The sequence below is a fragment of the Perissodus microlepis genome, chromosome 22, assembly GCF_051167445.1.
Source record: "Perissodus microlepis isolate ML-2025 ecotype Zambia chromosome 22, ASM5116744v1, whole genome shotgun sequence".
Lineage (NCBI taxonomy): Eukaryota > Metazoa > Chordata > Actinopteri > Cichliformes > Cichlidae > Perissodus > Perissodus microlepis.
Window position 1 is genome coordinate 20,838,665 of NC_140481.1, and position 16,003 is coordinate 20,854,667.

A 16,003-nucleotide genomic window follows, 5' to 3' on the forward strand; every position below is an offset into this window, starting at 1 on the left:
GTGCTTCTATAATGACTCATCCGGAACATGTGGCGGCACAGCAAGAGGTGCGAAATACCAGAAATCTTTGTGAATTCAGTCCATTAGTGCACTCACGTGTCTCTTTCCTTTTTTCCCTTCCCCTCTTCATCCTCTGCTTATTGTCACAGTTACAAACACGTGAGACGGAGGTTCGATTCGCACATTCGACAATAACCAGACGGCCAAATTTAGCTCATCTCTCACAACCTCTGAGGAGGTGAGCAGCAGCTGTGCCTCAACAACATCTGAGATTTAAGAATGAATAATTGTAGTTTTTCTAAAAAGCCAATATTATCTTTTAAGGCACTGTTATTGTATATAGACTTCACTCATTGTGATTTAAAGGGTTTGCATTGATGGTTCACAGGGGAAAACTGGTAAAAGCAGAGAAATAAAAGCTGTTTTTAATGCAAACAAGTGTGGCATTAGATAAAAATTGAATTACTGTTGCAGGACTTTAGATCCAGACTATAATTTACACTCGACTTCTTGGTCATCAGTTTAAACAAAACGTAGCCACACCTGCGAACAAACAAACATGTTTTTCACTGCAGGCTGTTGCTGCTGGATCAATCCTCAAAGTAACCACCTGACCAGACTACAGCCTTAGTAACATTTGTCGGTTCTAATAATTTACAAAAGAAAATAAATAAAATGCAGAGAGAGAAAACAAGTCGGCAAATGAAGGTGGCTCTAAACTCCCTTCAAGGGTAGTTTCCGATCAGATTGTGTGTGGGATTCCTGGACAGATCACAACAAGCCCAACATGGAAAAGTTTCATATGGAATGATGGGTGTGTACACGCACACGCATGACATGACAAAGGCTGGGGAAACTAAAGCAAACATACCAACCAAGACATGAAAATTCAAGCAGCTCATGTCCACCCTTCAATGCTGACAAGGCTTGTATTGTGATTAAGGAAAAGTACATTGTGCAATTTTATTGCAACTCACAAATTTTAGCTCGAAAATGAATCAATAAATGACTGCTTAAATAAAGTTACACAGATGTAAAGCAGCTTTGTGTTGGCACCACAGTTCTGGGATGTTTGAAGGACTCTGTTAGACAAGGACTGAATCTATTGATTTGAACACATCATTACACTGATAATGTTAATGATTGCTATTGGATGGGCAAGTGATCCCTCTGATAGCAGACGCAGTAATGGACTTCAACCCTGTGGCAGTGACTCAGAGTTCATTCACGTCCATCGTTTGCTGGTTTCGATACGGCGCTCCTCGAGCTTCGTCGGGTCACCGCGATCGTGGCTCTGCAGTCTGCTTTTCAGGACTGGGGGCATTTTTCAGCTTTACATTCTGATGTTGCCAAAACTCAGAACATTGACTCACCCTTTCCCGGACAGAATTGACGAAATGAGGCATTTTAATCTGAATCATCAGCTGCACTGTTATCATGTTTCATAATGAAGATTTATTGAACTCATTCAGGGGCCCAAATATTGACATTTTCTTTACATATTTACCACTCACAGCATGAGGGGGGGTAAACACAAAACATCCTTTGGACACAAAAAAAAAAGGACAATCCAAAAATAGCATTTCAGTTTGTGCTGCTATCAACAAAGAAAAGCCTTTGATCAAAACAACAAAGGTGCATTTAACAGGCACAGTTATAAATATTAAGTTTAAAAAGCCACAGCTGGCAGCAGCAGTGTGAAAATAAACAAATAAGTGAAAGACAATGATTTGAAAATCTTTTATTTCTCCTCTTATGTCGAGAGTTCAGATATTTTGTTTTAGTTTGTGTATTTTAAAGTTTAAATCACTAAATATGACCTAAAGTGAAAAAAGAACAAGTAGATATACAAACAAACAAAAAAGTACTACATCAGCACAAAACATGAGACCACAGAGTTGTAGGTCACTAAGAACGGATCGTCTCATGAGGGCGTCCAAAATGTTAAATCTATATAAACCGGATCGTCTACGTCAGTCTGCTCAAAGCGAAGTTCAAAAACAAGAAAAAAACGACAACTGTACAGAGTCATCTGTTTTATGATTGGACGGTTGATTAAATGTTTCTGATTTTGATGATTTTGACGCTCCGGTTTTTAAAGTCACTTTCTAACGTCACTTTCTTCACTCACAGCATAACTGGAGCTCGTACGTTTGAATTCTTTGTAAACAGAAAAAGGTCAGAGGAAACATTTCGCACTGAGAAGTCGAGATCCTTTAGCTTTTCATGTAGTCACCGATTAACAGCCCTGTATGATGAACTGCATCAGGGCTAAATTATACAAAAATATACATATTTTTACACAACACTGCTGATCAATGATCATAAAGCATATTTAATTCATTAGCAGATGACTTCTTTATTAAAACTTGGACCCACCAGGACAGAACGAGCTGTCTGTGAGCAAAAACGGTGTCGTTATACTCCAAGTATTATATTACAGGTTTCATTGTCTATCTGCTCCACGCCCTTTTAACCCCACCAGCGCTGCCTGGGTGGAGGAGCCGAGGTGGGCGGCGCCACGTCAAAGACGCTGTCTTGTCCCATCGACGAGCACACAAAGTAGAGGTTGGTGCCCAGCATGACCAGTATGGGGAAGAAGGAGAAGCCGAAGCCGAAGCCTCTGGCGCTGCTGCCCAGGGAGAGGCAGAGCCAGTAGATCAGCCTGCAACGAGAGGGGGATGAGACTCATTTCTGTTTGAAGCACAGTCACCAGCAGCTGGACACAATACTGAGAGAAGATCTGATCACTGCCCGCATCAGCCCACACACCCACTCTCTCCTTTCAGCAGGAACATTAGACAGCGCAGCTCCTTTATGCTTTTCATCTGTTTTTGTATCGAGTGCTTGATGACTCAAAGCTGCACTAATGGCTTAATAGAGGCTTTTTTTTTTTTTTTAAGTGTCCTAATTTTCTGTCATCGTGTTTTCGAGACTGTTTGAGATCTTTTTCAGGGCACAATGTGATGGAGTACTGGAGATTTGAGGCCCTATTTTTCAGGATGTAGCTCAAAGTGCTGTGGTATAGGAAGAATTAATTATCGTCTCAGAGCTCTCAGCCCGAGTTGGAAATTAAATGTATTCATTATTACAGCAGTTTTTAAAATCGGCTGCGGTGGAGGCAGCAGACTGCTTATGAAAAGAAGAACGTAGCCTCGTAGCTTGTCCACGTGTGTAGGTGACATCATCAGCTCAACTAAGACTCACTGCAGAAGTCTAAATCAGCTGTTACCTATTAAATCTGGTTTATAAAATGCTAAAATGGCAACTATAAAGACATTGCACTCTGTCTTTTTTTAAAAGTATATAATAAACTTACATTTGCTGAATACAATCTAGAAATCTTTTGGCTACTTTGCTGACCTAGCTTCTTGGGACAAGTTTCCAGTATCATCAGTGGATACCAGGGCAAAGACTTCCTGATCTATTCACCACCTGCTTATAACTGTGCATGGTTTTAAAAGAAATGTAAAGGTGTTCCCTGGCTTTTATTCCACACCGTCCATTTATGAATGCTCAGATGTAACAGTTTAAAAGAACATTGGCTACAAATGGGAACCAGAGAGCTTCTGATGCCAAATACAGTGGCTTGCAAAAGTATTCGGCCCCCTTGAACTTTCCCACATTTTATCACATTACAGCCACAAACATGAATCAATTTTATTGGAATTCCACGTGAAAGACCGATACAAAGTGGTGTACACGTGAGAAGTGGAACGAAAATCATACATGATTCCAAACATTTTTTACAAATAAATAACTGAAAAGTGGCGAGTGCGTAATTATTCAGCCCCCTTTGGTCTGAGTGCAGTCAGTTGCCCATAGACATTGCCTAATGAGTGCTAATGACTAAACAGAGTGCACCTGTGTGTAATCTAATGTCAGTACAAGTACAGCTGCTCTGTGACGGCCTCAGAGGTTGTCTAAGAGAATATTGGGAGCAACAACACCATGAAGTCCAAAGAACACACCAGACAGGTCAGGAATAAAGTTATTGAGAAATTTAAAGCAGGCCTAGGCTACAAAAAAAGATTTCCCAAACCTTGAACATCCCACGGAGCACTGTTCAAGCCATCATTCAGAAATGGAAGGAGTATGGCACAACTGTAAACCTACCAAGACAAGGCCGTCCACCTAAACTCACAGGCTGAACAAGAAGAGTGCTGATCAGAAATGCAGCCAAGAGGCCCATGGTGACTCTGGACGAGCTGCAGAGATCTACAGCTCATGTGGGGGAATCTGTCCATAGGACAACTATTAGTCGTGCACTGCACAAAGTTGGACTTTATGGAAGAGTGGCAAGAAGAAAGCCATTGTTAACAGAAATCCATAAGAAGTCCCGTTTGCAGTTTGCCACAAGCCATGTGGGGGACACAGCAAACATGTGGAAGAAGGTGCTCTGGTCAGATGAGTAAGTTCATTACCAGGCCTCTGGAGAACTTCAAGACATGTTAAGGAAGTAATTTAGCCATTTAAATCACAGTTGGATCTGTGTTGGATCAAGGACACATCTAAAACCTGCAGGTCACCGGTCCTTAAGGCCAGGAGTTGACCACCCCTGGTTTATGCAGATTACCCAAAAGATAATGACGTGCACAAATGTTAAAAACTAAAAACATAATCTTTGAGTGCAATTTCAGACTGCAATTTTTGAGAAATAAACCCTGAGCTACCCTTGGCTTATCAGTAGTTTTCAGAGTCCCACAGCACACTCTTTGAACTAGGGATCGATACGATTGGCTCACTGTTTTTTGTAAGCAGGCGGCACTGTGACGTCCCCACTGCAGATGTTTTTCTTTTGCATGCAAGCTTTAAACTGTGGATAAAGTAACTGCAGCAGTACGGGTGATCAGACAGGTTTAGGGCAAATCCCCAGTTGAACCAGATGATGAAAGGCAGGAAAGTTAGATGCATGACGAGTCCAACAGAGAAACAGCAGGAAGTAACAGGTTATATAACAAGTTATTTTGTCTGATGATTCTTTAAAGTTTGAAAAGGAACTTTGTTCTTCAGCTTCTCCTCATTTATTCATTTAACTGGGGCACAAAAACAGTTTCTTTTTTTTTTACAAGTGAAGATGATTATCTGTTCTTGCACAGTACAATTTGAAAGTAATGGTTTCACAGTCTTTACCTCATACTTGTGGAGCTAATGTGCAACCAAATAAAAACCAATTAAAGCATCAAGCAGCATTTTAAAGGGATTAGAGTTCACTGTTGTAGACCTAAAGATCAGAGGAGTAGTCACATTAAAAGCTTTGTAAAAAACACTCACTACAGCCTCGCTTTCTGTCTCACAGAAATTTGACCTAGTCAGTCTAGTGAAGTCGTAGTAATGATGGAGTCTGAGCACGCTGACTTTGCAGCTTTAGTCGGACTTTTGTCTGCTCAGCACCTTTCCCAGGTTTCACAGAGACGACTGTGACAGTCGAACAGGTTTAAAACTTTATCACAGACAAAACTTTCATGGATTCAGATCATTGTATAGGGACAATCATAGCTAATGGAGGATAAATCGTACTGACGCACAACAGCTCCTGGATTTTAGTAAAGTAACTGCAACAGTGTTGTCATCAACCCTCCCCCTTAGCATGAACTGTAATAGGTTTTTCATTATGACGTGCGGACATCTGGACAAACTTTTAGTTTAGTTTTTTTTTTTTAAACAATCCTTCAAAAACTGCTGATGATCCCCTTACTTGGCACCAATTATCAAAAGTTAATGCAATGCATGGTTAAACTCCAATCATACGAGCCTATTATGATCGACACACTGGTTTTGTCAAGCACAATGATGTGACCACCTATACTGGTACTGAGGACATGCAAAACTTGCACTAATTTCCTTAATTTCCTTTTGTGACTCAGACAAAACCTGCCCATCAACACATGTAAAAGACCAGAACTTTAAGGTTATGTATATAACCCCGGTTCTCTGAGTACCATGAGTGAGCCTTTCACCAGACAGCCTCCTTGCTATAGAAGCAGGGAAGAGGTGTGACATCATGTCAGCTTATTATACCAGAAGTCCTAGTCCCTCCTGATGTTAGTGTTGCTGAGGACATTCGAGCTTCTGATGAGGTCACACAGGAGTGACCATGTTGCACGCAAACAGTGACATCACCACGAACGTATAATTTATCTCAACTATACCTCTGCTGCAGCACTGGTACAGCGATGCAAGTATAGACCAGAAACAAAGAAATACATGACATTTTATTTGGAAAGTCTAATCTTTTCAAGCTGTTAAAGCATCTCCCTCTGTATTTGTTTGGGATTCTTTGAGCTTCCGCATGGTCTGTTAGGAAGTGGGAAAATTATTCCATCCATAAAATTCCATCTATATCAGCATTTTCTTTACCATTTATCTAATTCGGGCTAAGGGAAGATGAGCCTATACCAGCTGACAGTGAGCAAGAAGCAGGGTACATCCTAGACAGATGCAAGTAAAAACTCTCACATTCACACCGCTGGCCAGTATCACAATCACACTTTAACACAAAATTAATATCTCTGGCGCTTGAGTACTCAGAGAGCACCAATGCAGGCTTGACACAGAACCCTCCTTTACTTAATCATTGCTGTGCTCCATGTTTAGATAGTCTGAAAAGTCTTATGAGAGATGAGTCTTATGAGAGTGTCAATCAGTAGGTATAAACTAATCATCATAATATTTTCATCACTGAACTACCAGTTGCTGACAACACGCACACAAACACGTACCTGCCAAAAACAAATACGATGGTGAGCAGCGGCACCAGTTTGATGAGGTCCTGGCTGATGTAGGTTGCCATGACAGCAAGCTGCAGGAAGTAGAAGAGGAAGAGGCCGAGCGAGTCATTGACGTAGTGCCAGTGCACGGCCACTTGTATGTTCAACAGGTTACTCTGAACGAGGGGTTTGACCGCGCTGTAACGCAGCCGGGCGAGGCCCTGCACCACCACGCCTGCAGAGAAAGATCATCGTCACCTCATTTTCTTATTTGCATGACAGATTTGCTTTGGTGCATTACAGTTTAAACACAGGAAAACACTAAAGTCTCACCGAGCAGGATGGGCACGCTGGCAAAAAAGGCGCAGCGCAGTGTGTACACCACCCTGAGGGGGGCGCTTTCAAGCTTTGGCGAATCAAAAGGTATTAGGGCATAACCACCCCACACCAGGAAAGGGAAAAGTATTGCTGCAGCCACCATCGCCAAAACCACCCTCAGTTTCTCCTTGCAGATATGCTCACACAGGTCTGAGGAGGAAGAACACAGTTACGGTTTATGATTAGCCAAAGTAACTCTGCAGGAAGGAGACTGTGCCAAAAAAGATGACACGACATATCCTGAAGCCACAGCATGATTCACCTAAAGACATAATTACGTGTCATTAATTCCAGTTAAACACCAAATAAAGGGAGATCTAGGCCGGGTCACCAATGACTTTGTCGCTGGGGAAAAATGTGCTCCAGAAAACACGCTAACCTACTTGGAACAGAACCAACATGTGATTAGATCATCAAATTAAAGCGGACCTATTATCCTCAATTACTACTCCATATTTTTATTCTTTGACTTTAATAGAGTAACTTTGCATAATTCACACTTCCTGATTTCTCTCATACTGAGTCTTGATGCAGCCCCTCAGCTCACCCACTGTGTGAAACAAGCTCCTCTTCTGATTGGCAGCCCCTCACGAATAGAGGAGGTGGAGCTTCTGTGCTATCAAGTAGAGCCTCGAGTCTCAGGTAACCATATAAAGACAGATCCAAGAGTACTAAAAAAGAGTACTATATAGCACAATTCAAGATTTTATTGGTGTGAAATTAAAATACTGTGCATTTTGTAAGGTGTGCTAGGTGCGTAAAAGCCACAAATAGGCCGTTTCAGCCAGTTAGTAGGTTGTTAAGGAATGCGATGACATCGTAATACCTGATATCAATGATATCAAGGCGCCTAAGATGTGCCTGTGTGCCAACTTTGGCTGCTCACCTCATGACTGTGATGGAGTTTTAAATACTTTGAAAACAAAAATGAAACAACTTTTCAGAATAAGAGCACTAAGCACTAAGATTTCAGCGGTGCAAGGAGTAGGTCCTTATTAATGCTAATAAAAAAGTGGACTGGGTGTAGCAGAGTCTGGGTTGGTCGGGATACTCACAGTACTTGTCGTCATTGGTTGTCCACTCCGGGTAAAACTCTACAACGGAGTCGTGCTCCATCTCCGGCTCCACCTCCTTCTCTCCGAGTGGCCTGCTCACCTCGGGAACCTCTTTCGTGGACTGATTCAAAATCGTGACTTGCGGCGTGAAACCTGGAGATGATTTTTCCGAGACCCATGTTAATCCCCCTTCGTCTTCCTCATCCTCATCATCTGCGAGGGAGCCATCCTCTTTATCATCCTGCTTCACCTTAATCTCATCGTCCCTCCACCTCTCCCCCTCGGGCATGCTCTCCCTCCATTTGGTCTTGCTCTTCACATCGCTCTCTTCCTGGCTCTGCTCCTCTGACAGGTCCTGGCTCCCTCTGCTGATTCCCGTGTCCCTCTCGTCAAGCTCTGATCCTCCTTTTTCTGACGAGATTCCATCATCCTGCTCTGTAAGGGCTCTGCTGTTTCTGTCTGCCGACCACGGTAAAGTGCTTGGCTCCAGAAAAGCAGAGCTGGTCGCATCATCATCATCATCTTCTTCCTCCTCCTCATCTGTAAGCTTTCTTTTGTCCTCCAAACCGCTGTGTTCTTGTGGCTTTTTACTTACTGGTGTTTGTGGCTCTGCAGTTGACCCAGCAGGTGAAAATGCCAGCTCCTCACTTGTGTTGTTGATTAGGTCAGCCATTCTTGGTGTTTCTTTACTTCCAGTCAATACCAGCTGCACTGCTGAGAATCTGTTGTTACCAGCTCCTAAAAGTCCTCTTTGTTCGCATTTCTCTGTGAGAGAGGGAACAAAACATAATGATGCTTGAAGCAGCAGCCTGCTTCAACTTGAGCTTCATAAAAACATCAAAGTTCACTGTTTATCATGGGCGTGTTACCAGATATGGCTCACTCTGTCGTCACACATACCAGCACTGTGCATACAACATGTTACTGCAGCTCTGATTTATGTGACAGGATTAATACATGAATCACTACGTGTCTGAGTCGCAAATGCAATAAACGACTAATCCAGAGGGTGAACGGGAAAATTATTAGGAGATCACGATGTACACTCAAAGGCCACTTTGTTAGGTACGCCTGTTAAATTTATCTTTAATGCAAATATTTAATCAGCTAATCACATGGCAGCAACTTCACCAGCAACTACCACACTGCTTTGAGCTGATAGGAAGGTAACAGTAACTCAAACAACCACTTGTTACAACCAAGACATGCAGAAGAGGATCTCTGAATGCACAGCACAACACTTGAAGCAGATGGGCTACAGCAGCAGAAGACCACACCAGGTTCCACTGCTATCAGCTAAGAACAGGAAACTCGGGCTCACTAACGTCAGGCCACAGGAATACCATCACTGTAGTATCCTCCCCACCTGGAGGAGGCCCCCAGGGCAGACCCAGGACACGCTGGAGAGATAACATCCCTTGGTCGCCCTGGGAATGTCTTGGTGTTCCGCCGGACAAGCGGGAGGAGGTGGCAGGGGAGAGGGAGGTGCTGCCCCCGCCACCCGGCCCCGGATAAGCTGAAGAAGATGGAGGGACTGTAGTATTTTTAATGTCTCTTTTCACTCACCCCTCTGTGAAGAAGATTCAGATACTAACCACAAAGTGGGTTTTTTTATGATAAGTTTTCTGCTGGTTTAATTTATTTTTATTCCTTTATAAAGATGTTGAGCTCATTGTGAATCTTTTTGATAATTACTGTATTTCTTGTTGAAAAGTTGAGCGCTTAATTATGTTTGGGGGTTTTTTACTCTCAATTTAGCTGTTTTATTGGAACTCTTGGAACTCTTTCCCCCATAAAGACAACATCTGACGACATCCCCTGCACCCTTAATGACAAGTTTTGACACCTCATTGCATATCAATAAAGATCTGGTTTGATGGGCATTAGAATATATTCCGGGTTTTTCCAAGGGTAGCTACATAGGCAGAGACAACCCTCACTGACCTCAGTCATTTTCTTTCCATAAGCAGGCCTAAAATATGAGAGAAACCACACAGAAGTAATATCTCCGTTTTCACTCCAGTTTGCCGTTTTGGACAAATACAGCATTAATGATCAGGCCTTCTCGGCACCTCCAATGATATCTTGATGCAAAATCATGCAGGAGATTAATCTGTTCTGCCGATGTCTACCTTTTTGCTCAGTTAACTGAGATACTGGGTGGGCGTATCGTGGCCTGGTTTGAAGTGACTCTCATCACATCTGCCTGAATGGTCTTTTCCCATGACTGCTTCCAAGTCTGGGTCCTATTCCACTTCTCCTGCCTACGGTGTACCAGAAGGCTGTTTCCGTCCCTCTTCAGCACATTTTGAGCAATATTAAGTACTTTTTTGGATCATTCTATGCAGATGACGTTCATTTGTGTGTCTCCTTTAAGCCCCAAGATAGTTGTATAGTTACTCTTGGATTTAGAAAATATTAAAAGTTTGATGTTTGACAATTTTCTTCAACTTAATGAAGCAAAAACAGAAGCTTTTTTTGTGCTTTGAAAAGATTTGTGTCTAAGGTTGTGGAAAATTTAGATCCTCTGCCACGTTAGCTAAATCTTCTCTCAGGTGTAACTTCTGACTCAGCCTTTACTTTGAATGCTTACGTTAAATCTCTGGTTCACTCTTGGATTCTACTTGAGAAATATTACCAAGTTCAGTTTCATTGTGTCACACTCTGAAGGGAAAATCGTTATTCACACCTTTATTTCATCACATTTGGATTACTGCAATTCATTGTTCACTTGTTTTAAGAAAGCTTCCTTGAAACTTCTATAGGTTATCTTCTAAATCTCCTAAGTACTCCCACTTCACAACATTGTTAATTCATTCGCCTTGACTCCCCATTACCTTCAGAGTCTACTTTAAGGATCTGGCTTTGACTTTTAGAGCTCTGCACAGACAAGCTTCAGGTTACATCAGTCAACTTTTACATCCTTGCAATCCCAGCAAGGTCTTGGAGGTCAAGTGATCAGGGCCCGCATCACACAAGGCTGAGAACTTAAAGGAGAGAGCTTTTATAACAGTGGCCCCCAGATCTGCAATTACATCCTTCTGAGCCTCTGATCAATGGATTTGATCCCTTTTAACAAGCAGCTAAAAATGCATCTTTTTAAACTTGTATTCGATTCATTTTATTGTTGCTTGAGATTTTTCTGAAAATGTCCTATACAAATAACATTTTATTTTGAGTCTCAATTTCTACTGCAACATTCTGATTGTACAATCAGAATTTGGCAGAAATGTGAAAGCATGGCTCCATCCTGCCTTGTATCAGCATTTCAGGCTGCTTGTGATGCAACAATTTAGGGGACATTCTTGTGGTATATTTTGGACCCCTTAGTACCAACCTGAGTACTGTTGCTAACCATCTCTCTTTGAGACCAGTGTATCCATCTGCTGATAGTTGCTTCTAGTAGGATAACGTGCCACGTCACAAAGCTGAAATCATCTCAAACTGGTTTCTTGAACATGATAATGAATTCACTGCACTCACAGTTACTAGATCTCAACCTAACAGAGCACCTCTGACATGTGGTGGAACAGGAGACCCATCATGGATGCGCAGCTCACAAATCTGCAGCAACTGTGTGATGCAATCATATCAACATGAAGCAACATCTCTGAAGAACGTTTCCAGCACCTCTTTGAATCTATGACATTGAGAACTAAAGCAGTTCTGATGGCATTTCACCACTTTGAGGCCTCAACCAAGAATCAGCTGCACCGTCCATTGATCTGATTTGAGCTGTTCAGGATTGAAAATATCGTGCAAAGTCGTTATAAAAAGTTAGAAAAAAAAAATCTAATGTGTTATCAAATGTTTTGTTTTCTTAAACATTTAAGAAAGTGAGATAGGAGTACTCAAAGCTGTACACGCATTATTAAAATGTGTGAGGCAGCCGCTGCGATTTCTCAGGAAATACTTCTGCTTCTGGACGATCGGTCCACATTATCGGTATTTCACTTTAAAAAACAGGTCACTGTTGATCAAATTTATTGTCTAGAGTTTGCTGTGAAGGCTTAAGGTGTCACAGAGACGTTTCTGGGCCTTTAAATGCATTGTAGAGTAACTTTAGAAGCCCGTGAAAGAAAAAGTAGCTTCAGCCAGAACTTGTTTAGCAACTCTATATTTAGTACGACTCAGCCTGTTGATTCTTGGCCGCACTGGGTTTTAAAATATATCTTTTAAAAAAGTTAACGGTTGATTTACCTGTTTTTAAATCCGGTCACATCACTGAAACAATCCGCAACTTCGTTTAAAAGTCGCCAGTTTCGCCGTTTCCCGCAAGCGGAAACAAAGTTCCAGACAGGTGAGGCCAGGTGCTCTTCCACTGTTTAAACAGGGAAACGGAAACAGTGCAGAAGTATCACTCCGCTCGAGAAACGTCAACATCCCCGCCCTCTCTCAAAGCGTTATTGTATCGGGGTTCTGACCAAAGTTAGAGTATTTATCTTTATTATTAATCTTTACGGTCTTTACTAAAAAGTCACGTGTTCAGCTAATCAACCTTTATTCCAGAGCTGAAAAGCTGCAGTTCCTTTAGTGAACACTTGAGGAGCTGTCTTCAGAATGGCTCAATCTCTAAATGTTAACATGCCCAATTTTACAGCATAAAAAGCATGTTTACAGCCTCAAATTTACAACAAAAAATTTCCTTTTTCATAACAAACGCATTTCCCTTCACGGGCTAATTTATTCACCTGAATACGGAGGCGTGGCCTGTACAGAAACAGAAGCCAGGAGCCTCCTCTCCGTGCCATACATCATAGCAGGTCTCACTACCGTCCTAGAAACTTTCACCTTCATTGTTGTAACTATCCTTCTGTCACAAATCACCACTGACACTCGTCTCCACGCGCTCCACCCTGGCACTCGGCCCTTCACCTCTCTTGCAAGCTGTCCATTGCATTGCATTAAACCCAGATATTTAAACTGATCCACCTTCACTACTTCTGCTCCTCGCAGCTTCAGCTTTCCATCTGTCACTTTTTCATGCACACACACATATTCTATCTTGCTTCTACTAACTTCATACCTCCATCTCTCCGGGCTCTCTCCCACCTTCCTCATGCAGTACCACAGTTCCTGTCTTGGCATCCTATTATATGCTTTCTCCACAGTCCTCAAATACCAACACACTCAACGCTCTTTCTCAGCATTAAGTCATACTGCCCCTCATTGATCATCACCACTTTTCTTAACTCTTTCTCATCTCTTCATGGCATGGGTTTTCTTTCCGCATGCATCCTCTCACTCTCCAAGACTATTAAACAGACTAGTTAAAAAGTCCACTGCCCTCTCTCCTAGACATCTCTACAGGTATATCATCTCAACCGAGCACTGTTCCACTCTCCTTCCTCTTCATAGCTGCCCTCTCCTTCTCCATAGTAATCCGCTGCACTTCCTTATTCACTAGCTCTCCTCTGCTTTCTCCTCTCTCTCATCAGCACCTCACTGTTCCAGCACCTTCAATTATGCATAATATATGCATAATTGACCTGAATAATTATGCATTATTATGCATAATAATTATGACTGCATAATACTCACTGAGTCAATTTTTCATGTGCTGCAGTCTGATGTTGCTTCCAGCTGACAGTATGGAGATATTTGCTCAGAAACAAAAAAGTACCCTCCCTGTCGTGCTACACACCCTTAACACAGCCATTTTCCCCCTTTCTCATCCTCTTCGTGTTCATGGTGCATATCTCAATAAAGTTGTAGTCCTGATAAATCAGCCTCTAGCTAATGTTTCAGAAATGTATCCAACTTCTTCAGTCTGAAAGGTTTTTTGGTTGCTTTGGTCAAAGGTTTAGGACCTCTGTGATGCTGAGGCCCACTGGCCTCTTATTCATCCGGCCATTTCAGTCAACAGTGAAATTATCAATGAACGACAGCGTGCCAGTTTCATTAACAGCCATACCAAACAGATGTGTGGTTCCTTTGGGTAATCAACCTTTCAACTGTTTTAATTTATTTTACACTATGGAAGATTGTCCCAAAAATCCTCTGTTTGGGTGTTTTTGTGAACTGCAGCCTGGTTTCTATTCGTGAGTCTTGCAGTGAATTACCTCATCCCACAGCCGTGAAGTCATCAGGTTGTTTTGCATTTTCTAGTTTAAAGTCACAGCTGTTTTTTTCATAATAGCCCCACCTGTTCATTATTACTGTCTCCAAATGCACGGTCATTCCTTTGCTCCTCATATTAACAGACTCCACTGCTATCTTAACAGCATTTCTGTGTGTGTGTGTGTGTGTGTGTGTGTGTGTGTGTGTGTGTAAACTAATGTTGCAATGGCACACAGATGGAAACGAAAAACAATTATTTTTAAACCCTGTACTTTCTGTTAAAAAGGCTGTATGTCACAAATAAATCTGTTCTCTAAGCTAAGATTTTATTCTTAAAATGGCAGTAAAAAAAAGGCATAAATAATGCTCACATATTCTTCACCTGTAGTTCTTTTTTTTTTTTTACCTTTAGATGGTCCATTTTTTGAGACATCGACTGTGGAAATATGCCTTTTCTTGAATTTAATGGATCTACACAACTATATATATGGATAGCTTCCTGCTTAATCCAAAAATCCTTGTTGTACGATCAAATAATTCCAAGGCACTTTTGTTTTTTTTTTAAGTTTACCTAAAAAAAAAAAAAAATAAATAAAAAACCTCAAGCACCTTTCAGCTTAAACAATGGCTCTTTTGGTCGTCCTTTCACCAACAGGAATCTCCCACCTCGGGTGAGAGTGGAAAATTCCACCAGTGATTCTCCTAAAGTAGGAATTTTTAAAACCTGGACCAGGTATAGGAGTCTGTCTGGGTCTGTAATTTATAAACAAAAAAGCTTCCCTTTGGTTAACACGCCTTTGTCGTGTCACCTGTTTGTCTGTGCGTACGGAGAGATGACAAAGGATTACTCTTATGAAAGTCAAAGGTTTGGACTCATCCACTCATTCATACAATCATAAATAAATAACTAGTAGAAACTGGAGTATCATTGTGAGTGATGGTGTACTGAGGCAGACTCTTCTTGAACCCCCATTTATCAGTTTTCTGAGGTTCTCCACTCCTGTGCAGTCATCTTCAACCAGACACCCCAAAACACAATGAGGTCATAATTCCAGTGCAATCACTTTATAAGCCAGGGGTAGGCAACTCCAGGCCTCGAGTGCCGGTGTCCTGCAGGTTTTAGCTCTTACCCTGGGTCAACACAACTGGATCAAATGATTAGTTCGTTACCAGTCCTCTGGAGAACTTCAAGACATGTTGAGGAGGTAATTTAGCAATTTGAATCAGCTGTGTTGGATCAAGGACACATTTAAAACCTGCAGGACACCGGCACTCGAGGCCTGGAGTCGCATCTGAGAGAGGGAGTTTCTCAGAAGTATAGATGGGCAGAGGTTCACCAGTCTGCACTAAACTGCACCTACAAGTTAGAATAATGTCCCCCAGTGTAAAACTGTAAAGACATAATAGCACAAAAAGTCTCTGTGTGCACAAGGCTGAAAATCAGCTTAGGATGTCCATAATATTCAGGCCGTTGGGCGGTATTGCATTAAAAAGCAGGCATGTCTGTGAACTCAGTTCACCTCACCATCTACAAATGCAGGTTATAGCTCTATCGTGCAAAGAAGAAGCCAAATATGAACGTGATCCAGAAACGCTGTCGTCTTCTCTGAGCCAAAGATCATTTAAACTAGACTGAGGCAAACTGGTCTGTTCTGTGGTCGGGAGAGTCGAAATTTTGGATTCCTTTTCAGAAAACATGAATCAGTGTTTAGTTCAAAAGCTGCATTTCTGATTGTATAAACCTCATACTGCATCTATTTTAACAGCATAGCTTTATAGTAGAAGCCTGCAGTCCAGACC

The 16,003-nt window shown here is 41.8% G+C and overlaps 1 protein-coding gene across 1 annotated transcript; it reads right to left on the reverse strand.

Annotated features, from left to right (window-relative positions):
• Positions 1 to 888: 888 nt before the first annotated feature.
• Positions 889 to 12,500, reverse strand: tmem79a (transmembrane protein 79a). The gene is made up of 5 exons (XM_084918579.1): positions 12,344 to 12,500; positions 8,144 to 8,908; positions 7,044 to 7,238; positions 6,723 to 6,945; positions 889 to 2,665 (listed from the first exon to the last, which is right to left on the reverse strand). Exons 2-5 carry the CDS (start codon positions 8,814 to 8,816, stop codon positions 2,473 to 2,475), a joined length of 1,284 nt encoding a protein of 427 aa, XP_084774705.1. The 5' UTR covers positions 8,817 to 8,908; positions 12,344 to 12,500; the 3' UTR covers positions 889 to 2,472.
• Positions 12,501 to 16,003: the final 3,503 nt, after the last annotated feature.

Excerpts from the sequence above, each read along its gene's own strand:
- tmem79a (XM_084918579.1), bottom strand. The coding sequence starts at position 8,816 with ATGGCTGACCTAATCAACAACACAAGTGAGGAGCTGGCATTTTCACCT. Across the intron at positions 7,239-8,143 it reads AACCAATGACGACAAGTACT|ACCTGTGTGAGCATATCTGC; the intron begins GTGAGTATCCCG and ends CTTCCTCCTCAG. Across the intron at positions 6,946-7,043 it reads CAGCGTGCCCATCCTGCTCG|GCGTGGTGGTGCAGGGCCTC; the intron begins GTGAGACTTTAG and ends CTTTCTCTGCAG.